Here is a 25,860-nt window from a genome sequence, read left to right as displayed (position 1 = left end):
CATTTTTGTGAACGCATTAAGCCTGTGAGCAGCTTCATCCTTTGACTTAAAAAAATATGCAGTTCTGAAATGGGAGAAATCATCCTTAAACAGCAAAAAATACTTGGCACCTCGTAAAGACCTGATATTCATTTCACACAGGTCGACATGAACCAAGTCCAAAGGTCTTTCGGCAACTTTGGGATTTTTAGGATGAGAAATACGGTGGTGCTTTCCATAGGCGCACCCTTCGCAAACATAGTCATTCCAGTCGTCAATATACTTGATACCACTTCCATTCAAAACATCTCTAAAGGAATAGAAGGATAGGTTCTGTTCCCGAATTGAAACACACAATAACGTTCAACGTGAGTCTTTTATTCAGTGACTTATATCTGCTCAAACGTTAAGACTTGTTGAGGTCAGGATGAAGACTGACGCCTGCCGGACGCACAATTTTCCGGCAAGACGCGCGCGGGTAGAAAACTCCTCCTAATTGGTTGACCCGATGCCGATGTCAACCAATCGGTATCGTTCGGACCCCTAAATCGCGCCACCTATTTCGCGCGTCTACGGCGCGCTTCCACCATAGCGGGGGTGAAATTTGGCGGGAGAAATACTTCTGGTAACGCAGCAGGATTTCCCCAGACCCCGAGGTGCGTGACGTGGCTGGTCGCAGGCCGCCGGCCCCGCACCGTGGGCCCTACAGAAACTCAAGGTTTACGATACCCGCAATAACTATTGAGGCCGCACACGAAAGTTTCTAAGAAAACATGCTTTGTTCAAATCACGAAAAGAACGGAAAGCGGCTTACTCAAAAATAGTTTTGCTGGCGCGCGTGTCATAAACCATGCCGACCATCTGTACGCCAAATGTTCATATTTTGCCGTACCGATGACCGCTACAATCTCTAACATACTTGACATTCTGATGGGCTAATCTTTCGTGCCAGGTTTTAATAGACATTGTTACCATACACTTATCTGACTGTTCTTGACGAAATGCCATTTGATACAAATTTCCATCACGCTCAGCAACTGCTACTGTTTCCTCACCGTCTAGGGTCTTGAAAATTGACTTGTTCGCATTTACTATCTGAACATAACCCTTACCCAACATTTGAATGACATAGAAGAGATTAAAGGTCATCCTGGGAACACACAACACATTCTTTAATATAATCTTGTACCATTCTTTACCATTAAAGGCTTCCAAATTTACATCGCCCATTCCTATGCCTTTTAATTCCGTAGCATCACCAATCATAATCATTGTAGGCTCTTCAAATTCAATGAAATCAGTCATCCAATCCCTACAATAGGTCATATGCTGTGTGGCTGCGCAGTCCTGATACCACCGATCACTGCTCTCCTTTTTTTAATTAATCTGACTGACATTTGCAGTTGATAGACCAACGGTGATAAAGGCTCTGCGCTTTGGTCGTTTGTGTTCACTTTCCCCAGGCTTATCAGCCCTCTGGATGCTGCTTTCGTTTGTATTTCCCGTCGGACAATCCTTAGCGAAATGCCCCTTTCGGTTGCAATTGTTGCAGGCATAGTTATTTTTGCAGTATGCCAAATACTTGGCACACGGCTTGTTCTTGCAAAACCTCTTTACATGTCCATTCATACCACATTTAAAACATTCAATGGATGAAGTTCCAGATGTACTTGTTTGTGCCGGTGACTGTCCAGAAAACTTCCTACCTTGTTTCGAGATGAAAGCACTCTGAGTTACGGACTCATTTGACCTTTTGCCCACATTCAGTCTGTCCTCTTCCAGTCTCAGGCGTTCAAACAGCTTATCCAAGTTTTTGTCAGTTCCACTAACATTATCCCAGGCAGTGCGGAAATGGTGAAGCTTAGGCGGCAACACTCCCAAAATTCTTGTCATGATCCAGCTTTCTTTCACTTCTTCACCTTCAGCAGCCAATTCCTCGGCGTACTGTTGAATTATCTTGCAATTCTCAATAACTGTCTTGCTAGTGTCATACTTGAAGCCAAAAAACTGTCTTTGCAGCCCCTCAATTGTGAGATCAGACTTTTTACCATACAGCGTTTCCAATTTGTTTAGCATCTGGCTTGCTGACTTGCAATTTGCAACCTTTTTTGCTATGTTACTACTTACATTAAGTCCTATGAAGACTTGAGCATCAAGATCCTGTTTAATCCAAGATTTGACTACCTCATCAGTATTCAGTCCACTGGGCTTTGTTTCTACTCCTGTCGCTACCAAGTATAACCCTTTTGATTTTAACGTTAAATTTAATTTGAACCTCCAAGAGATATAGTTCACATTTCTTTGCAAGTCCTCGGACAGTGTTTCCATCTGCGATTTAATCGAGTCCATGATGCTGAGTTACCTGATACAATTTCGTTTGTCAGACTTCGTACTACGCAATTTATGCGTCTTTCTACACGTGAATACTATTTGCCCTTTCTACACGTGACTACTGTTTGCCCTTTCTTAATCCAGAACATCCGACAAATAAAAGCACACCTGGGCCCATAACCTGTTGCAATAAAATAGGCTGTGTTTGTTCTGGATTAATATTCGGTAATATATTTAGATATGAAGTTTACAATGAAATAATACTTTGAAATCAGTCTTATAAAAATTCTTGCACTTGTATCTCTTTGGTCTCATTTTTTTTTGTCGACGCACCCGCCCAGGCCTAGACACGCTTGCTTGTACTGTCTAGAAAGGCAACTCGATGGGTGGTAGGATGCCTCTCTCGTAGTTCGGTAGCTGGCCGAACAGCGCTGTCTTAAGCACGAACAACATGCCCACTCGAGAATATATATATATGCATCAAATAATTTACATCAACAATAAATCAAAGGAAAAAACTACACAAACCTTTAACTCCTTCCAAAATCTTTTAACAATAAATAATAATTCTATACAGTCTCTAAATAACAATCAAGTAATGGAGATTATAGGAATAAATTCATTACCATACCAAAATACTCACACACAACCAAAGAATAAATTAAAAAGAACAATCCAGGAGGATACTAGTACACCAATAACTGACAATACAAACAATAATTTAACAAATAAAAAAATAAAATAAAATAAATTCTACGAAATGCAGGAGAACAATAAATATGATATCAACATTTCAGGACCGTTCATAGTCCAAATGACTGCAAGAGACGAGCAGCACAACTTAGGAAACTTACATCCTTTACAAATAGGCAAAAAGATTGCACCTCTCACAAATCAACTACAAAAAATCAATAAGTTTGGAAAAGACAAAGTTCAGCCAACATTTAACAATTACATATACGCAAATGAGTTCGTAGAAAAAGCTAAAACTAAACTAGCTGAGTGGTATACATACATCCCGGACTATAAGGTACATAGACGTATAGTAGTCTACGACATTCCCAAGGATATGAAGATAGATGACATTAAGCATGGTATAGAGGAACATGAATCTAACCCAGAAGTTCTAGAAATCGAAAGATTAATGAGATATGATAAAGAAATTGACAATCTGACTCCAACAAACGCCATAAAAATGGTAATCAAAGGAGATTTACTCCCTCAATCAATAACCATATGGTATGTTAAATGTAAGGCAGTACCAATAAAGAAGAGCATTAAAAAATGTTACAACTGTTTGAGATACGGTCACATAGCAGCACAGTGCAGAGGACAAAAAAGATGCACAAATTGCTCCGAAATGGAACACCATGGCTCTGAAGAATGCAAGGCATCAGTAAAATACTATAATTGCAAGGGAAACCACAGGACCTTTAACATAAACTGCCCTTCTTTACAATATCAGAAAATATTAGCAACTACAATGAGTTATTTTAACATAGATCATAAAAAAGCAAAAGAAACTATAAAGAAAAATAATATTCTAAGCGAAAGTCAATTAATAGGTTTATACTACAAAGAGGTAAACAAAAGAGCTTTATATAACTGGAATGAAAAACAATTCATTAACCCGATAATATTGGAAAAAACAGAAATTGCAAAACCCATGATTATAGGAACTGCAACAGATGAAAACATTAAAAATAATATAACGAATATAAATAAGAACACATATGATATATTGATATTCACACCAAAAAACCAAAACCAAATAGGAAGGAAAACATACGAAATTAAAGACAGAATCACAAAATTAGAAGAAGTGCACACAAAATCTGCACACTCAAACAACAAACTTCTATACCTTAGGAAAGGAAACACAACAATGAATAAAACACTTATCTCAAAATCTACATCAACGAATCCCAAAATTAAGGGAACAGATAAAAACTATAATGCAATGGAAAATAAAAAACCCACAAATGAAGGAAAAATTAGATCCAGGACACTTGAAGATATAACAAATATAAGCATATCAAAAACTCTATAAAGGAATAAATACAAAATAAAAGAATATTAAAATGAGAATACTACAATGGAATTGTAGAGGTATCAAAAACAAAATCGAGGATCTAAGAAACATAGCTCAGGACTACGATATTATTGCTCTCCAGGAAACATGGTTAGATAATGGAAGTTACATTAACATTGGAAATTTTAATATAGAGAGGAACGACAGACAAGCTACCCATCATGGAGGAGGAACATTAATCGTGATAAGAAATAACATAATATATGACAAAATCAACATAGACTTCTCAAATTTCATTAACTTTGAAATACAAACAATAAAAATAAAATCCAAACAAAATAATAATATATATATATAACAAATATATACAAACTCCCGCAAATAAAAGCGACTAATAAAACATGGTTCAAATTACTAAACAAAATTGGAAACATCTCCAACTTCAATAAACATATCATATGTGGAGACTTCAACGCAAATCATAAAGCATGGGGAAGTAAAGTCGACAACCCCACAGGAAAAAACTTAATATTTGCAATAAACAAACTAGACCTAGAAATAGTACCAAAGAGTGAACCAACAATGATCCCTAAAATCAACTACAGACCAACAGCACCTGATTTACAGATAGTATCATTAGATTTAATTAGCAATGTCATAGTGAATAACATAATAGACCCTATGAATAGCGACCACCACCCTATGGTTATCGAAACCAGCTTTCAACCACAGGAATTCACAAGCAATAGACCGAATTTAACTACAACGAAAGTGGAATGGATCAAAACACAAGATGATCTAAAGAAAACAACCTTCAAAGAAAATACTTAAAACTAACCATCTAGAAGAATACAAGGCTCTAGTCAATACTATTAAAGACATTTTAATCAACAATGGTGCTAAACAGATAAACAACCAGCAACAAAACCACAACACTACTTACAACAGTAATACAGGAACAACGAAAAAAATAGGAATACTAGACCTGCGCTTAGATGGTGGAATGACGAATGCCAGGAAGCAACAATCAACAGAAAAACAGCATACTTAAAATACAAAAACCACCCTACCTATGAAAATTTAATTAAATGGAAAGATGAAATAAACAATACACGGAAAATAATAAAAAACGAAAAATCAAATAGCTTCAAAGAAACAATAGATAAAATCAACCCAAATACTAAACTAAAAGACATATGGAATATTATAAAATCATTTAAAAACAGCAAGGTATGAAAAGCACCGAACAATTATACACCCGAAGAACAAATAAAAGCAGCAAAAATATATACAGAAAAGTTTGCTCCACCGTCAACAACAAACCACGTTCACATAAATAACAATTCAATGGACCTTCCATCAATATGGAGACAAGAAGTCAAAGTAGAAGAAATTAAAGAAATAATTAAAACCTTAAAACCACACACGGCACCAGGGGCTGATATTATCTCAAACAAAATATTAAAAACCTTACCAGATAACATAATTGATAGACTGAAGGATATTATAGCACTAATCATCGAGGAAGGAGAAATACCATCAGGCTGGAAAATATACAACACCACTTTGATACCAAAACAAAATAAAAACAGTTATAGACCAATTTCACTAGCCTTAAATATCTTAAAATTAACAGAAAAAATCATTAAAAATAGACTTGATCACTATATAGAAAATGACCTTATAATACCAAGCATACAATTTGGATTCAGAAAAAACAAGTCGTGTCAGGACAGCCTCAACTTGTTTACCACGGAGATCTACCAAACATTCCTCAAAAGAGAATCCTTAGGAGCACTATTTATTGACGTTGAAGGAGCCTTTGACAATGTAAATTCATCAATACTGATAAATGAGTTAAAAAAACTGAAAATTCCATCCAACATAATCAAGTTCATACAAAACACAATAACAGAAAGAACAGTCCACTTTTACTTAAACGGAACTCATATAGATACAAGAATATGCAGAAAAGGTCTCCCTCAAGGATCTATCTTAAGTCCTCTTCTATTTAATATATATATACACAAAATATTAAGTCACTCAGGAGACAACTGTTCTATTCTCCAATTCGCAGACGATATAGTGATCTATTGTAAGAATGCAGACAAACTTATATTAAAAAGAAATCTAACAGCTTCAATAAATACCCTCCAAGAATGGCTTACATCTATAAATCTAAATATATCATCAGAAAAAACAAAACTAGTAATATTCTCTAGGAAAAGGAATACCCAAGATTTTAATATTGACATTAAAGGGAAAACAATTTCACCAACAAAGGAGACTAAATTCCTAGGACTAATGATGGATAGCTAGTTAAATTGGCTACCACATATTAAATACCTCAAAGAAAGAATTATTAAAGCGACAACTATACTAAAATGGCTATCGGGATTTTATTGGGGAGCTCATCCAGAAACCCTATTACTAATATACAAAGCTACGATAAGATCTATGATAGAATGGGGACTACCACAATATATCAATGCGTCAAACACAAATTTAAAAAGTATTAACTCTTTGACACAATCAGCTTTAAAAAAATGTTTAGGACTAATGCAATCTACTCCAAACGCAATAGTATGGCACATGTCTAAAGAAATGAACATTTATCAGAGAGCGGAAATGCTAACAAACAACTACCTAGTAAATTGCTATACACAAACATCGCATAAACTAAAAACAAAGTTAAAATATGTTAACAATTTACTCAAGAAATCATCAAACCATAGACTTGACTTTTCGATACTAAGAAGATGGAATAGCATAAAACCTACACTGGAAAAAATTAATCACACAAACCTACCGATACTATATGAATATCCTATACAAGTTCAATTTAACAAGATTGAAATAAATATAGAAATTGGAGAAATTACAAAACAAGCAGAAAAACCAAATGAAACATTCAACAAAAAATTAAATGAACTCCCTCATTATGACATAGGCATATACACAGATGGATCCGGATACAAAAAAACAACAGGAAATGTAGACAACGAGGTTATTACAAAAGCAGGCGCTGCATTTTACGTCCATCCAATTAATAAATGTGAATCATTCAGCCTACCAAACGAACACTCACCAGAAACTTTAGAGGCAGTAGCAATCATAGAAGCAATTAAATTCTTCAAATCTAGCACCTATGAATCCTGTAGGATAATATCGGACGCTAAACACCTCATTAATAAACTAAACCAACTAAATCGCAACATACAAGAAAATCAATACATAATGGAAATCAAATTTCTATTGTACAGATGTCAATCTATAAATAAAAAAATACTATTCATATGGTGTCCAAGCCACATAGGCGTAGAAAGTAATGACAAAGTAGACAAACTGGCAAAAGAGGGAAGAAACGAAGGAAGACAGGTTTCAACGAAACTCACAAGCAAAGAAGCCAGAAATATTCTTAAATCCACATCCATCCTAAAATGGAAAAACGAGCTAGAGACAATATCACAAATAAGCAAGAATAGTTACTTCAAACTATCAAATGATGATATAAAATTGAATACATATTGGTTTAAAAATTTCACACAAAAACCAACTAGGAAGACAATAACGACAATAAATAGAATTAGAAGCAACCTCCACAGAACCAATTCACATCTACACAAACTCTCCATCATACCAGAACCCAAATGTAAATGCGGCTACGAAGAAGAAGACCTTAATCACATGATTTTCTCATGTCCTATAAATAAAGAAATCACAGACACTCTCCCAAAATTCATACAGACGAAAGGGATACAAGCTCCATATGACATTAGGGCATTAGCTTTTAGTGACGTCACAGAAATCATAACCAACATAGTACAGGCCTTTGCTAGCATGGATACACAACTATAAACATTTAAACAAACTAAAAACAAATAAAAAAATTTAGATTTCAAGCAAGAAACACAGAAATCCAGAAGGAAAAAGAATTACTGCGATAACAAACAAGATATAAAGGACAAAAAGGGAAGGAAAAGAAATAACTCCGTGGTATCAGCGAAAGCTAAATCCACACAAACACTATATATATATATACTTCTCCACTTGACGCCAGTAGATGTCGCCTTTCGAAAGCAGATTGTAGGCATCCATGTAATGTGGAAATATGGACTCCAAGCAGGCCTATGCTTGGAGTCCATATGAGGCCTGCTTGAGGTTGTTACTCCACTCGTGGGCGAATAAATGACCCTCCACAATTGGTAACAAAACCAATTTCAGGTACAAAAATGCTCTCACTGAGCGGTGCGCATCATGCGACACGTGATGTCGGAATGGCGTTCGGCGCCTTCGTCTCCCACACTTAGTTCTAGGGGCTTCCGTGGCACCCGCAGCGCCCGTCCCTACATACTCCCCCCCGAGTGTGCATGACGCGGTAATACTAACATGTATGTACATGAAATCGTTTGTCTTACATTACATTGCACACGATATGTTATCACTTACGTGCTGACCCACGCATTCTTACGCTTATATGCTAACCTGTGCATCATTGCACTTACATGTTAACCTACGCATTCTTACGCTTACATGCTAACATGTGCATTATTGCACTTACATGTTAACCTACGCATTCTTACGCTTACATGCTAACCTGTGCATTATTGCACTTACATGTTAACATTGCAAGTAGTAATGTAATGACGTTGCCATAGGAACTTTGGGTTTTTGTCTTCTATCCTTACTTTCCAATCGCGTTCGACGCGTTGGACGAGAATGTCACCTTTTTCCTAGCGTAAGTTTTTAGCGCCGGGTGTGCATCTCCCGCTCCGCTCATCGACGGCGTAACGGTGCTATCATCGTTGGTCGCTGGTTCTTCGCTTAGCACGTACGCCGGTTTCAATAGTTCTATCGATACGCTTCGCGCGCCACCGTTCACCTCGACCGAATACACGCGGTCCGATACACGCTCTAAAACCTTGTACGGTCCTGTGTAGGGCCGTTCGAGCGGCCTTTTGACAGTTTTTGATAATAAAAAAACGTGCCTACAGGTGCTTAAATCTTTAAATACGAATGAGCGTTTCTTGTATTTTTGAGCCACCGAGACAGGTCGTATCCGGCGCATGTGCTCACGGAATTCTTCTAAAAATGGCCGTGGATCCGCGGTTAAATCTTCCGGAAGGAAGAATTCGCCAGGAATGCGGAGCGCGGAGCCGTACAAGTGTTCCGCGGGTGACGCTCCTGTGTCAAGGCGTACGTGATTGCGGAGTTCGAGCAATACGGTGGACAACACGCGCGACCAACTTGCGCCAACGTGACACATTATTGTCGATTTTAGGGTTCGATGCCATCGCTCTATCATACCGTTAGCGGCGGGATGATATGCGGTCGTGTGAATACGGTGATATCTGGTCAATGACAAAAGTGCGTTAAATATCTGCGACTCAAACTGCGCCCTGGTCGGTGGTTAAAATCTCAGGTGACCCGTAACGCGCGATTCATTGGTCGTAAAACGCGCGCGAAACGGTCTGAGTCGAAACTTCTTTTAGAGGTATTGCCTCAGCCCATCGAGTAAATCGATCGATCAGGGTAAGGCAGTAACGGTGTCCGCCGTCGTCCGGAAGCGGACCGATGATATCCATGTGCACGTGCTTGAATCGGCCGTCTGGGGCCACGGTTAGACCCGGGATCATGCGGACATGTCGCGACACTTTAGACTGTTCGCAATGTACGCAATTCTTGCACCATCGAGCGACGTCCCGATGCATGTCCGGCCAGACGTATCTCAACCTAACCAGCCTGTCCGTAACCCTCGCGCCTGGGTGTGCGGGACCATGCAATGTATCGAAATCCCGGCGACGCATCGACACTGGAATGTAAGGGTGGATTACTTCGCCGGACATTTCGCAGTACAAAAGCGTATGTTCCGGCCCCCACATCAGTCATTTTAACGAGAGAATGGGGGTATTTGATTTCAGAATTTCTTTTAGTTGCGAGTCGGCATCCTGCTCCTTGGCGAGTTCGATTAAGCTAAACTCGGTTGAAAGACGTAACGAATCGATCCGCGAGAGCGGGTCCGCGACGACGTTCTCGTTGCCGGGGAGATGCTCAATACGAGTAGTGAATTGGGCGATATACGACAATTGCCGAAACGAAAATCGCCACATATACGCCACTGACCTTTTTTCTTCTTCGTCATATGTATGGGGCTTGCCCACGGGCTGCAGGACGGCCTGCAGATGCCCGTCTCGACTAACCGTTTAAATTCCAGCTTCGCAGCTCGCAATTTATCAGCAGGCAATCGCCTTGCGCGTCCCGATACAGGTGGGCCGTGAGTTACTATGTAATGGAAGACGCCCGGTGACCCTGTAGGAGTCTGTTGGGCTAGGCCCGTTACCTCGGGGAAATCGGTAAGAATTCGTGCGTACCGATTCGTTGGGTTGGCGGTGTGAATCGCAGTCAGGCTGGCTGGTCTCACCACGCACAGGGTGTATACGCTGGTCAGGACATCGGTGAGACGACATCGCTTGAGGTCTACGATGAGACCGTAATGTTTAATTAAATCCGCTCCAATGATCGGGTGCGGCACATCAGCGATGCAAAAATTCCACGCGACCGGTCGTCTTAAAGCTAGACCGAGCACGCGTCGCGTTTCGCCATACGTATTTATAATAGTATTGTTCGCGGCGTACAATTTGTAAGTACTAGGCTCGGGTCTGCCCTTATCAGGAGCAGGCAGTAGTAAAATGTCCGCACCGGTGTCGACTAAGAAGAGCTGGCCGGAATACCGGTCGCGCATGTGGAGACGACTTCGCGATGTCGCTTCCCCCGCATCCGTCTTCGCGATGGAGGGATGATCTAGTTTCCCGAGCCCCTTTGTTCTTCCCAGGAGCAATTACCCTTGCAAAACCGAGCTTCTTTCCCAAATTTCTTGTGGGCCCAACACATTTCTCTACCGCGCGAAGGACTTCTTTTTCCCTCCTTACCTTGACGCGAACGCGACGGTGTACGCCGACGGGAATTTATATCCTTCGCGAGACTTCCTACTTGGCTCGATAATTTCGCAAATTCACTAGCTAGTTTATTGAACTTGGCCTCAAGCGTAGGAGGTGTTACGTCGGATACGGGCGCGGCGAATTGAAGCCCTAGGCTCGCGGTTTCTACGGTTTTATTCGCGCGAGGCGCGGTAAGCACGGGTGCAGCGTATGGGAGCCCCCCAGTCGTTGCTTCGACGATTTTATCCGCGAGGGCCGTGATGTCCTGCAATTCCGTGACTTTCGAGGCCGCAAGGATTGCCCTGCAATTTACCGGTAATTGATCTAAAAATATGGCCCTCATTACGGAATCACTACACCGGCCGTCATCAAGGTTTCGCAGGCGCATTAAAATCTGGGTAGGTTTCCCGTCTGTTAAAACCTGTCCCTTCAATAATTACCGCAGTCTGCTCTCCGACGAAGCAGAGTACGTTGTCAACATACGCTCCTTGATCTGCGTATACGGGTTTACTAAGTCTGGATTTGTCACCAAGTCACGAAAGCTAACGACAATTTCTGCATCGAGTGCGGCCACGATTGTGTCCGCCTTCGTACGTTCGTCGCATATATTCGCGGTACGAAACGACGCCTCGACCTGGTAAAATCAAAGCCCCGGATCATCACGAAAAAAACCGGGTATTTTTGACACGCGATACGAGTCTACGCGCGGTTGGACATTATGGACCGTGAGCTGTGCTTGCGCAGCGGCCTGTGCGGATCCCGTACGAAACGAAATCGGTTTGCCTGTCCATCATCGTCCAACATCTTGGAATGCAGCTTTAATTTAACGATAAATTTGTTCACTTATCACAACGTACGCAACGGATGATACGATAATTCGCGGTTTTCGATGGTCGTCGACACGCGTGACGAGACTATGGCACACTTAGTTGTAGGGGCTTCCGTGGCGCTCGCAGCGCCCGTCCCTACAAGATATAGGGGTTTACTAACATAATCCTTAGGATCGATAGCAGGCCCTACTTCTGCGGTAGTTTAACTCACTACTGGGGAAGGATATTGATTGCACTCGATGAACAATAAAAAGTGTATATATTGAGGTTACTATGTGCACGTGGTGCGAAGACATCCGCACCCGACTCGAGGATCCAAGAGAGTGGACGAGTGAGTCTCCCCCACTCTTACGTCTCAGGGAGAGGAGCCAGCGCTCCCTACATACTCCCCCCATCCCTGAGTGTTAATGCTATCAGGTACTGATATCACATTAGTTGATCCAGTCTACAACTCTTTGGTTCACTCTTACAGTTCTTACATTTCGCTCTTAAAGCTATGACATTGCACTCTTTCACTCATTAACGTTACGTTTAAATAATAGTTATCATCCACAATATTGAATGCTTAATATTATATATGCTGGCACACACATCAATTGCACGTTCATTCGATGATCTGCCTTATACATATGCATAGCAATCACATAGAAGATCAATCTTACATTTTTCGGTTCACTTTTAACGCTATTCAGTCCCTATCCCAATGACGGGTCGAAAACTACTCTTTTTTTTAGTATGTTTTCAACGTGGGACGCTGACCGCAAGTACCACTGCTCGGGTTTGAGGTTCCTATCGAGGGAGCTCCAGCTAAATCCTCCGGGACGAAATATGCCGGCTTTATATTTTCCGTCAACACGCTACGCGGGGCCCCGTTCACCTTAGTGGTATACGCGGTCAGATTCACGTTTGAGAACCTTGTGTGGACCCGTATACGGTCGCTTGAGCGGTTTCTTCACTGCACCAGTGCGGAGGAATACATCAGAGCACGAGTGGAGGTCCGAAAAGAAGATGCACGCTTCTTGTATGTATATACGGATGAGGGACCAGGCGAACACTAGCGAGAAGATCTCGCGGTGCGTGGCCCTCTGGTGGAGCGTCGAGTACTCACTACGGATCCCTACAAGTGCTCTCGGGTAGACGCCATCTCGTATCCACTACCTGAACTAAACTTGTCACGCGACTTGCTCTGTATTATCGCCAATATGGCGGAACTCGTATTTGGGAATGCGGTCACAAGAATACATTATTCGTCCTTATATGAGCAAATTTTGAGCTGGGTGAGATTCCATCTGAAAGAGGAAGGTTCAGTGCAGCGCGTTATGGTCATCGTTTGAGTGACAAAACTCTTTTAGTGACCTAAAAATACTCGGATTCTTACGGGTGTATTTTGTCGACTTTTGCTCTACTTTGAACACTCATATTATTCGATATCAACACAATCTCGTCGAACCATGACCAGAGCGAGTTGCACTGAACCTTCATCTTTCGAATGAGACCTCGCCCAGCCCAAAATTCGTTCATATAAGGACGAACAATGTATTCCACAAAACGCATGTTTCGAGCCAGATTGTGTCGGTATACAGCGCGCTGCATTACCCGTGTCTATCCCCCTAATAGTTCCCTTTGTCACGCATCAGTTTTGTACTTATATGTGGAATAAAATATTCATCTTAAATAAAACCATTTATGTTTTAAGGATCTTTGTTTCATTTTATGGAAATAAAAATTAAAAACTATTTCTTTGCGTGATAACTGTTTAAAACTATATATATATATATGTATATATATATATATACGTATATATGTAAAAGTAAACACTGCGTATCAAATTCTTAATTAAAGAAAAATTAATAAGGGCGGCAATATTGTTTTTCCACCTGGGCGGCCAACAACTCAGGAACGGCCCTGTCCCTATCACTTACATTACTATGACTTGCTGTTGCTCTTCCCCTCGAAGGTGTGAAATAGTTAAAAGAGACGTAGCTGAAGAACAAAGTCGCATCAAGTTCGATATAATATCGACGCGCGTTACGAAAAGTAGCACGTTTCCTTTTTTTTTACATGCAGTTGTCCGTAAGAAAAAAAAATGAAACGTGCTACTCTTCGTAACGCGTGTCGATATGTACTCTACGAATGCTTCAAATACTTCCAAAAATTGGTTGAACTGGTTGGAATATTCATTATATTCTGTTGTGTGATAAATTGAATTATTTGTTTAATTTCTGTATAACTTTTTAATAAATATATCAATATGTTTGAATTTATATTAAGTGTCGTTCAATTGGTTTATTACACACGTCTCACATAGCATGTTTATACTGTGAAGAGTAAAAAAGCGCCCTTTCACGTTCGTATTTATTGTTTTATTTTATTATTTCCGCATTCAACGGCCAGCTATCCGAAAATAATCAGCTATCCCGCTATACTCAAAGTAATATGATGGACAATGTTGAATATCTCAGAAACAATAAGTTTTAGGATTAATGCACTTTAGTACTTTCATACTCAGAATTCGGTATTCTATTGAATTTGACGATAAAAAAATTGACAGTCCATTTGAAAAATAAAATTGACTCTATCCCACCACCTATGAAGAAACTAATTACACCGTGTTTTGTGTTTCTTACAACCATACAACTTTTATAAATAATATTTTCGCTTATTACTAGAAATAATAGATATTTGAGGTGATCCGAGTTAGTCGGACACCCTGTATAACACAGCTTCTATACTTTTCTCAGTGATACCGATAGTTTTACCTGTATCAGTGCTAGAAACACATTGTGTTTCCCGCACCAACCGCTCGAAAAACGGATAGGGCGCTCGAAAACCAGTGGTTGTTTCAGAATGTCGGTACTTCAGAACGGAGACACTGAAAACAATACCTACAGTGAAAGGTCTATTCTATATCTGGTCTGTGATACTAATAACAATAACAATAATAATAATAATAATAATAATAGATATATAAATACAAATATTATGTAATAGAAATGTATTGTAATTTGATTGTAAATACATATATGGGGTCGTAAAAATACATTCATGGCGAAAAACCAGTCGTTTAGAAAACATACCATGTCAGATGTCGCGTGTATTACGAGATTAGTTCAAGCATATGATGCTAGATGTCAGACGTAGGTACTTGCTACTGAAAATGAGTAGCACTTCGCAATGTTGAAATTCAAATATCTCCTAAACGAATGGATTTTCGGCAGTAGTGGTTTCATACTTTTTTGTAGGAAATGGCGGGCTAGATCGATTGGTGTATTGAAAGGTATATCATTCTACATTGTAGGTCAAAATTAAAGGAACACTATAATTTCCCAAAAGTTTTGGTCACTTTATCTCCGCGAAAAATGGTCTAAAAAAATATTTAAAAAAAGCGTTTTAACACTTAAAGTTTCTAGTTTTTGAATCACGGACTCAAAATGTTTTCATCCATTATGCTATTGTTTGAACGTATGCACGGGCCAAATTTTTTTTCCAGATAAGTCCAATGGAGAGTTCTTATAGAACAAAGAGTTCTCTTTAATTTCGTTTTTCTTGTTTTGTTGCATGATATTTATTGACCGAGTTATCTGTGATCAAAGCAGAAAAGGTACTTTTCAGTTTTAATATCTATTACTTGCGAAAGCATGATCGTAGACAAATTTTCATGAGTCATAGGTTTTGGATAGCCAAGAAATTTTCCTTTCAGACCCTTTAGTTGCTGTTTCGATTGCTTATTAAACTAATTAATAGAAATTTTGACAAATTGAATTCGAGTTGTCGGTTGAACTAGTGAAAGAAATGATTGTAACGACATAACATATTCACATGTTTACAAATCACCCTTTCTGAAAGGACTGAACTGTATCGTCATGTTCCTACATGTCAAGATGTAGAATGTAATATTCTTCTCTACGTGTGTTTGCTGACGGCGCCATATACAGGGTCATCATTTAATCTTGCAACCCGCGCTCGCGCGAACAGCTACACCGACAACAGCGCCTCACGGACGCATCCTACTACACCCATGCACCGTCCCGGTGTTCGGAGAGCTGCCAGCGACCGCTGGACAGCAGTAATGCCCAAGCTTCGAAAATATTGGGATGGTCTGTTTCAAATTAACGTCGCAAAGAGCTATTCGGAATTTCCCGGCCCGGTTGAAGAATTTGGGGCCTTTTTGGTATAACTTTTGAACTATAAAAGGTATCGGAATGCAATTTGGGCCGAAAAGTGAGAAAAAATTATTCCCTCTTAATGATGGATAATTTTAAATATTTTACGTTTATTTAATTCTCCTTTTAGCAATTTTATAACCACAATTGTTGTGAAAAGCTTTTGGCAAACTGATGACGTTGATAAACAATAGACTAGTTGTTTCTGCAGCATTACTATCATAAATTGAGAAATTAAATTTTTATTCAATTATGTGTTAGTTCTGTAAACCTCAGAATCTATTGTTCTGGTTCTGGTAAGAGGTAACTAATGGGACGTCTCTTTGATTGTAGCGGTGTTTGAATTTTATTTTATAATTTTTGTGTCTGAATGTTTTAATCGTTTAGCTACTCAACGCTACGCCTATACCGGCTTCTGTTAATGTCTATTTTTGGAACGATGCCCCATTATTGTGGCTTTTACACGCAGGTGGAGAAAAATCTCTCCGTACAGGGGTATAGCGCCGCGGTCAACCCTGTCGTAGCTAAAATTTTTTAAATTGAGACCGGTACGCGACCAGTCGACATTGTTTTCGAATCTCATTCCAGTAATCTGGGGTGCAAGTGGTAAACCGATCATAAAAGCGGGGCGCGCTTACCTGGGCCAAAAGAGGCCATCCCAAAATTTTCGAAGCTTAGGCATTAATGCAGTCCAGCGGTCGTTGGCAGCTCTCCGAACACCTACATGGTTGTAGTGAAATGCGTCCGTGAAGCGCTGTTGCCATTTTACCCGTTCGCGCGAGCGCAGGTTGCAAGATTAAATGATGACCTTGTACGTAGTCAGTCGATAATCGGATATTCTTGAGGAGGATGCCTACGGCTATCTTGAAATGACTTTAAAAAAAAATACATTCTTTTCCTCCTTCTTGGCAACACCTTATGCGATTTATGCAATTTTACATGAAAATTGGAGAATAAAATACACTTCTTCAGAAAGACACTGTTGCCATTAACAATTGTTTATTTCATACATTTATAAACTAGGGTGCGCCAAAATTTGAAGACAATTGAAAATCTGTAAATCTCTAATGCTAAAAAATTCGAAGTTTTCCAATCGTCTTGCGATCTGAACTTTCTTTTTCAAATATATAAGTTACTTAAGTTACTAAGTCACTTAATATTCAGTTCAGATAAATATTAAAGAACCAGGCGAAATGAAATGTACAATTGAATCGCGCATTAAAGTATTAATAATATTCTTATTATATTATATTGTGTTATGTATACCATTGTGTTATATAAAACCATGAAATAGACAATGCGAATTCAAACAATCTCTAAGAAGAAAGCGAAAAAAATATAGAAAAAAAATTATGTTAAACGATTTAACTAAAAATACACTAAAAACTACAAAATAATTTTTTTTCTTGTATTACAATTTTAATGGTGACATGTGACTTTAAATTTTTATTTAAAAACATTTAATTATACAAAGTCTGTGATTATCCTGTAGAATTGTTCAAATCAATTGTAAAGAAAAAGGATAATCACAGTTTGTATGATTTTATTTAAAGTCTCATATGACCATCGAAATTGGCGTAGAAGAAAATAATTATTTTATAGTTCTTAGTGCATTTTTAGTAAAATCGTTTAACATAACATTTTTATATATATATTTTATTTACAAGTTTTTAGTGTCTGTGGATTTTTTTATATTTTTTTCTAGTTTTTAGTGTCTGTAGATTTCTAACTTTTTTTCTACTGTCTAGCGTTCGTGGATTTTTTTATACATTTCTTTTTAAATTTGTTATTTTTTACTTCTTTTTAAAATTGTATTGTCATGCAAACTACACACTAGGGCGGAACAATACTATATAGGCGAAAATTTAAATTTGAATTTTCAATTCGCCTGGGTGCGGGATAGTTGTTTTTTGATTAACCAAACACAACTGTAAAATTTTTTTAGAAAAATATTGCAGGTTCCTTTTTCTCCTAAAAATGATCATATAATCATATAATCATTTTTAGGAGAAAAAGGAATCGACAGGCATGAATATTTTTCCAAAATTTGTTTACAACTGTGATTGGTGAATTAGAAGACAACTATCCCGCACCCAGGCTAACTGAAAATTCAAATTTAAATTTTCGCCTATATAGTATGATTATATAATCATTTTTAGGAGACAAAGGAACCTGCAGGCATGAATATTTTTCCAAAATTTGTTTACAGTTGTGTTTGGTTAATCAAAGGCCAACTATCCCGCACCCAGGCCAACTGAAAATTCAAATTTAAATTTTCCACTTCGCCCTATTAAGTTTCAAGACAATTGGATTAATGGAAGTGCGTGAAAATTGAGTTACCAGATTTGAACGATTCACCAAACGAACACCAAACATACAGAGGATCGAAGATAAGTAAAATCGTTAAAAAGAGGGAATATTAAGATATAGATGTATTTATTAGCACAGGAAACGCTGTGAAACTTCCGTACTTGGTTAATTATAAATCATGCGTAGAAGTTCTGAGTATCAGACTTGGACATTATTATAGAATTGGTTCGAGTACATATTTACCTGAAAGAATTATCCAAATAAATTCCCTATAGTCAAATAATAATTCGTTATTCGTGATAAATTATTCTATTATATTACTGTAATAATTGATAATCATGTAATAGAATCATCTATTCACACAACATTTGCAAAAATATTCGAGTAATGATGCTGCTAACAATTTTCACTGTTTGCTAGTTGATAACATTTTTTTTAAAAATAATAAATGTGCAGTTTGGTATTTAGTAAATAATAGAAGAGGCAAATAACAAATAGTACAAACAACGAATACATAATTTACCGAATAAAATTTATACTATTCGAATAAATTTTTATTATTATTTGTTTGTGAAGAAATAAAAACTTATTTGTTATCCGAATCGAATGGTCCCCACTCTGCGAAGTACCTACCTGGTTGACCAAGTCCCCACCATTCTTCGGTACTCACCCTACATTTTTTGTAGATTCTTTATTTCCAGGCAGGTACTGATACACCTCTAAGGTCGAACACGGCATGGAGCATTCAGTATTATTTCGGCGGCGATAGTGAGAAGAGCTGTCTGGAGAAGTACTCTGCTCGAAATAATTAGTGGATTATCTACGCAATTGTGGTAGTTTGAATTTTGAAAACTACTGATACTACACATATTCCAACGTCAGTAGTAGTACTACGATATTATATTTACAGTATTTCCTCAACTTTTTAAAATTGATATACTCTTCAGATCCGTCAAAAAAGGGGTCCTCTCAGTATTTCGCTGCAACTCCAAATAAAAGTTTGGGTGACGTTATAAAAGTGAAATTCACAACTTAGTGTTTACACAATTTAAACAAATTAACATTGAACATGCATCTACTAGTGTTTCCAGTAAGTGTGCATATGTGCCGTTGATATTTAAATAACGCGCGCCAGAATTCGGGGTCCTAAATTACTGGAGCAGAGGTTCAGACTGCGAAATGGCAGGAAACTTCGATATCCTCCGGAAAATGTAAGTTACATGCTTCAGCTTGAACTAGGAATTTTCGACAGTCTATGCATTTTATTGTAAATAATTGATACGTAGAAAATAATGTGAAATGAAGATAATATTAGTAGTTTTGTAAAACACATTATTTGTAAATGTCTAATAGTGAGAACAGCAAAAATATTAATATATTTATGATGTAAATATTGTTGTATTTATATTTTAGTAGATTTCTTGCGTTAAATTCTAAACAGCGAGTCTGCTTTCGAGGTTACTGTTACCGTGACATAATTTTCAACCAATTGCACAATATGCAAAATTACATTTTGGAAGAAGCAATTTACATGTGATTGCATATAAAAATGTTCGAACTATTACCACTAAATTTTTCCGAATTTTTTAGGTTTTTTTTGACAGAATTGATATTTGGTTGGTGATGAACTTCAAGAATAGTGTGCTATTATCATAAACAATGAAATATTCAAATTTTTGTATACGTTACTTTGTTTGTTACTATTATGAAATTGTTATTTATGATTCAATTGAGAAACAAATTCTGAATGCACTTCTCGAAAAATATTATTCATCCATTTTTATCACTCTTATCGCGAACAAATGATATTAAGATTGCATCAGGTAAAGCTCACTGAATATTCGAAATTTTAATTCAATAAAACTCGTTTTATCGAATCGAGTCACGTGTCTGAAATATTCGAATACTAGAAATTCATTGAATAACTTTAAAAAGTTAATTAGTTAATTAAAAAAAAATTTAATTCTTTTTATGGCAATCGAAGGGCTGGAACAACATGATTTTTTTAAGTACTCTGGTGATAAGGTTATTTAAGTTACTCGAACAAATTGATTTCTAAGAGGCTACTTAAATAATCGAAATATACAAATATCATGTTTGAGTGAAATAATTTAAACGAGTGTAGTTGCTTTTTTCTTTCGTGAATTCGAATAACTCCACCACCAAGACCCTTTATGTGACATTTAAACAGTGCATCGTTTAATTTTTGTACATTATTTACATACAGTGAGTAAAAAATGTATTTGGACGGTTTTTAAAATCGCATAACTTTTTTAGAATTGGTCCAAACGACATGAGTTTTTTTTAGAAGCTAGAAGGATTAGTTTGTTAAGTGTCGTGTTTCGCCGTTTTGAAAAAAATGCATTTGGTCGGAATAGAAAAAAAATTGTAAAGGTCGTTTTTTTAACTTTTTTTTTGTGAGCCTGTAATGAAAATTCAAAAAACCCGTTTGTAGATTGAAGTAAGTTACATATGTACCTAAAATTGCATCAAAATCGGTTAACGTTGCTCTGAGCTATAAACGCTTAAAGATCGCAGAATAAGGTCGAAAATCGCGAAATTCCCGAAATCAGCGATTTTGATGCAATTTTAGGTACATATGTAACTTACTTCAATCTACAAACGGGTTTTTTGAATTTTCATTACAGGCTCACAAAAAAAAAGTTAAAAAAACGACCTTTACAATTTTTTTTTTCTATTCCGACCCAATGCATTTTTTTCAAAACGGCGAAACACGTCACTTAGCAAACTAATCCTTCTAGCTTCTAAAAAAAAACTCATGTCATTTGGACCAATTCTAAAAAAGTTATGCGATTTTAAAAACCGTCCAAATACTGTTTTTACTCACTGGATCTGTTTCATGAGTAGCATTAACTCTTTTACTGCATGTAAAAGTAAATAATACACGAAAGTCAATCACGAATAATGTAAAACTTTGTATCTACGGGTATAGCTTTGCATAATATCGATGGAAAGAAACTGAATATAAAATCAAAGAAGTTTAATTTAGTACAGCAAAAGTTTCCTTATTTACATCATCTAGTTGTGAAGTGTGTTTCGTTAAATCCTGGAGTAAATATTCTGAGTTTAACAACTGGCAGGATCTAAATTTTTTTTTACGTAATTCAGCTATTAAATATTTCATAAAGATTTATTAATTTACAATGAAATAATAAATGTTAAAGGCTCTTCTTTAGAAATTTCGTCAAACTTAAAATCAATCCTGTAATAGACTTTTCCAAGTCGGTAATATTTGCAAAAATGTAACAGAAAATAGTTCTCGTAAAGAAGGCGCCCAAGTACCCTTGTTGGGTGCTACTATTAAACGATTGTTTACATTTAAGTACATATTCCGTGACCTTCATTGTAAAAATTCTATAAAATGTTTGGTAACATTTCACGTGGAATATAGTATAAGAAAATATGATAACCGCGAGGCATATCTTATAAAATTTCTTATCAAAAATATGTCTAGAGTTGTTTTCGTTTATCAAAATTGTTACGCCAATAACTTTGGAGCGATCATATAATTAACTATTCAAACAATTAGTGACGAAATCACCGTATCGTACGAAAAATTCCCAAATTAAAATAACGGGCGTAAAATACAAGAGGGAAATCTTAACTGTTTTTTTATAAAGAATGCGACGACTTAAATTTTTTTATAAAACTTCCAACAGATTTTGAAGTAAAACAATGGTTGAAATTATTTTTAATAGTAAGCTGTTGTTCTTCCGTATTACACGACAGTGGATCGTAGAATTAGAGAAGCTAAACAGTATCAACAGATATAATTATTTACACAATAATAATACGAATTATGAATGAAACGATAATAATCGAAGTTACTCGAAGTATAGTAATATAAAAATAATAAAAAAATCTGTAATTGTAAGGATGTAATATTTTAAAAATCGTAACAGAAACGCTGCCAAGAGTGCCAAACCCTTATACATTATAAACAGTAGAAAACAGTGGCATAAATCATCAAAAATATTTCTCCCAGTTCTAACCTTGTATGTCCTTGAACATTATCCCATAGAGGGGATTACGCATCTTCTATTCTTTTATTAATGAAAAATCTAGGTCCTCGTCACAATTAAAACTTGTATGTACAGTACGTAAATATTGTACAGGGAGAACTGACCGAAGCTTTCGTATTATATATAAAAAATAACGATCCTTTTTCCTGTCCCACTGTCTACCAACATCAATCACTCGCATGAGAAATCCCAATGTAATCTAAATGAGTACACACACAAGGAAAATTCAAGCCTAACCTGAATAAATTAATCATCTGAAAGGAATGTGTTTGAAGAACAATTTTCACCAATATTAATCTTCTCGAATTCGTAAAAAAAAGAGCAACCAATCATTACATTTCTTGTCATTCCTGTTGCCATCATTTTGAGCGTTGATCGCAAAATTGTTGCATCATATCCTTCCTGTTGACGTGCCCATCACTGGCTGAATTTTATTCCACTGGTTCCTTTTCGTCACGGTGTTGTTCTACCTCCATTATAATGAAGATTTCGTCATTCTTCAAAGACGAGTCCATCGAAGTTTTACCGTGGCAGAGCCGTCTTATCCAGGTGGTCTACAAGATCGTTTGCTGGATCGGACTGGCTTGAACTGGATTGGGGCTGTTGGATCTCGAGATGTCCGGGTTGGTTTACTCGATCATAGAAGGAAACATACTCGCAAATTGATTCACGCATATTCGCGGAATAAGTATGTACGAAGAGCCCACTGTCTGGGCGTAATATTTCTTAAATTCCTCTTGTCCATTAAATCTGCAAGTTTTCAAAGGCTATTTCACAGTTTAACATTTACATAAACAGTTACGAAGACACTCTTCTTTTGATTTCGACGTATACCTACTGAGTATGAGTTTCATTTAGATTAGGAAATTCTTATATGGTGGAGTAAAAGTATTTATTAATGGAATAAATTTTTATGACAAGCTGTATGCCTTCTGGAGTCTGCGCGAGTTAATTTTTACATCCAATTTTAATTCCTTAGCTGTTACTTATGTTTTACGGGAATTTTTTTTTTATTTTTGCAGAAAATGAATGTACAACGTTAAGTGTCAATGTTCGATCTAAACAATAATAATAACTCCCAAAACCTTTTACTGTATAGAATATTAGCAGTTTTCGAATAGAAATGATTGTATACCATAACGACTGCCATGGCAGTCTCAGGATGCTTTTATAATGTCGGCCTAGACTTGGTGTAAATTAGTTCTAGATTGAATAGGTTCATGCTAGTTTCAAGCTATGCTTGTGATGGATCTGCGAGTTAAAATACTTGAAACGCGTGCCATTGCATTATCTCATGTTTAACAAACTATTAATTAAACTGATTGAACAGTGACTCAGAGGGCAATTGTGTTCTTCAATTACATCGCTCGTCATGTTATCATCTAAATTTCTGGTTACAAGCACTTGCCTTAAATAAACCTCGGTTTTGAGCCAGTATAAATATCCCAAGTTTTCCTTCTACGAAAGTGTTTGCAACGATTCTAAAATAAATTTCAAAAACTTTCAATCTCAGATATCAGATAATCGATACTTATTGCTGTTTCTTAATATTCCTCAAAATTATATTTTTGGGAACCATATACACTAATATTTATTTCCATAATTGATTTTGGTAATATTTATTTATGGTGAGGTACATCATTAAATTTTTTGTAGAAAGTACCTACTATTGCCATGTGTAATAGAAGGATTCATATTCTTTGCACGAACGATTCTCCACGATTGTTTAACACGAACTCACACCATGGAAAATCGATTTGCAGCTGACGTAAACAATATAACAAAATCAATCAAGTCCCACCATATGATAAACCATCATGGGTGGTCGGACAATCGATTCCGCGAATTCTGTCCGACTGTAATGGCTTCAGTTCATTTTTTTACTCCAATATTTGCGAAGGCTAATGTCATTTTTAGAATACAATTGACCGTGATTCGTTTGTCATTTATTAAAATTTTATTATTTATCCCATATTAATTTACTTATAAAGTAGAATTTTCACTTAGGTACTCGATTGGTGTCTCATTTATTTTTCTATTTTGTCTACACAAAGTAATTTGTCTACGCAACTAATTTAGCTAATTGTATTACTTACATACATACTAGAAGGCTTTCAAAATGATTAATTGCCAGAATATTCGAAAACTAATTCTTGAAAGCTTTTGAACTAGTAATACCTAATGAAAAGTATTTGATGATATTATGATGAACGTTAAGACACCAAAAAGTTTTACAAAAAAAAATGAAAATTTTACAAACAACAACTTGTGTAACACCCATATGCGAATTTACTACAAATTTTCTTACGAAATAACAATATTCTTATTTTAAATATACAATAACTATTACAAATGAACAATACCTCCTGAATGAAAGAAATATTTTTTTCCATTACTAATTCCATTATCCAAATGCCATGTGCCAAAATATACTTATACATTATACAATAATTCTCCCGTCGAAAAGAGGTTTTTTCTAATACGTTCACTTTTACGATAAACTGAAGATAAATAAATTTAAGTTCAAATACCATTAGTAAGGATACATTACCAGTTCAAAGTACAATGCAAATACATATCGATAGTAAAGGCTCAGAGTGTAATTATAAACTATAATTATGAAGGTCAGATTAATAACAGCTTATACAGTCATGGTCAAAAGAAGGTTTATACTGTGAACGGTAACAGAAATAAGATCCATTGGAAAGACTCGTACGTCGCACGTTCCCAGCAATGAACGTGATAATTGTTTAAAAGAAAAATTTTCTTGTATAAAAGCATACGCAGTATTTTTCCGTTCATCTAACTTTCCTTGAAAATGGTCACTGACCGAAACGTTGGAATTTGATAAAAATTCTAAAAATTGCAAAATAGCTTTTATTTAATTATTCAGTGCGCCGAAATCATCACTTCTAATTAGATCCATTAGAAGGAATTACATCTCACAATTTATATCCCATAGAATATAGATTAGGGGTTGCTCAGAACAGAGCAGTGATACCAACATAATATATAAAGACTAATTGTAAATAGTATGTATATATTAAGGGGACAAGCCCGTATAAACGGCTCAGTTTTGTATCAATTTTTAGGAATTTTTTGCAAAGACACCAATGCGCTAATCCTTTCGGAACTTTAAGGGCAGTTTACTTAACATTATAACAAATAAAAAAATGTTTTATATCACTAAAATTATAATAAATACAAATGGAATCGAGCAGCACCTGAAATAGG

The 25,860-nt window shown here is 36.7% G+C and overlaps 1 protein-coding gene across 2 annotated transcripts in view; it reads left to right on the top strand.

Moving 5' to 3' along the window:
- Positions 1–19,576: 19,576 nt before the first annotated feature.
- Positions 19,577–25,860, top strand: part of Nkcc (sodium potassium chloride cotransporter) — a 146,658-nt gene continuing 140,374 nt past the window's right edge. The window contains exon 1 of one of the 2 annotated variants that reach the window (XR_013086687.1): positions 19,577–19,794. Coding sequence is in view for 1 of the 2 variants with exons in the window: in XM_076822744.1 (XP_076678859.1) it covers positions 19,763–19,794 (32 nt within the window). In the remaining variant the exon portion in view is untranslated. The remainder of the gene's footprint in view (positions 19,795–25,860) is intronic. The other variant, XM_076822744.1, reaches the window with a different exon arrangement.

Source organism: Andrena cerasifolii, chromosome 11 (genome assembly GCF_050908995.1).
Source record: "Andrena cerasifolii isolate SP2316 chromosome 11, iyAndCera1_principal, whole genome shotgun sequence".
Classification (NCBI taxonomy): domain Eukaryota; kingdom Metazoa; phylum Arthropoda; class Insecta; order Hymenoptera; family Andrenidae; genus Andrena; species Andrena cerasifolii.
This window is presented reverse-complemented; position numbering and strand designations above follow the sequence as displayed.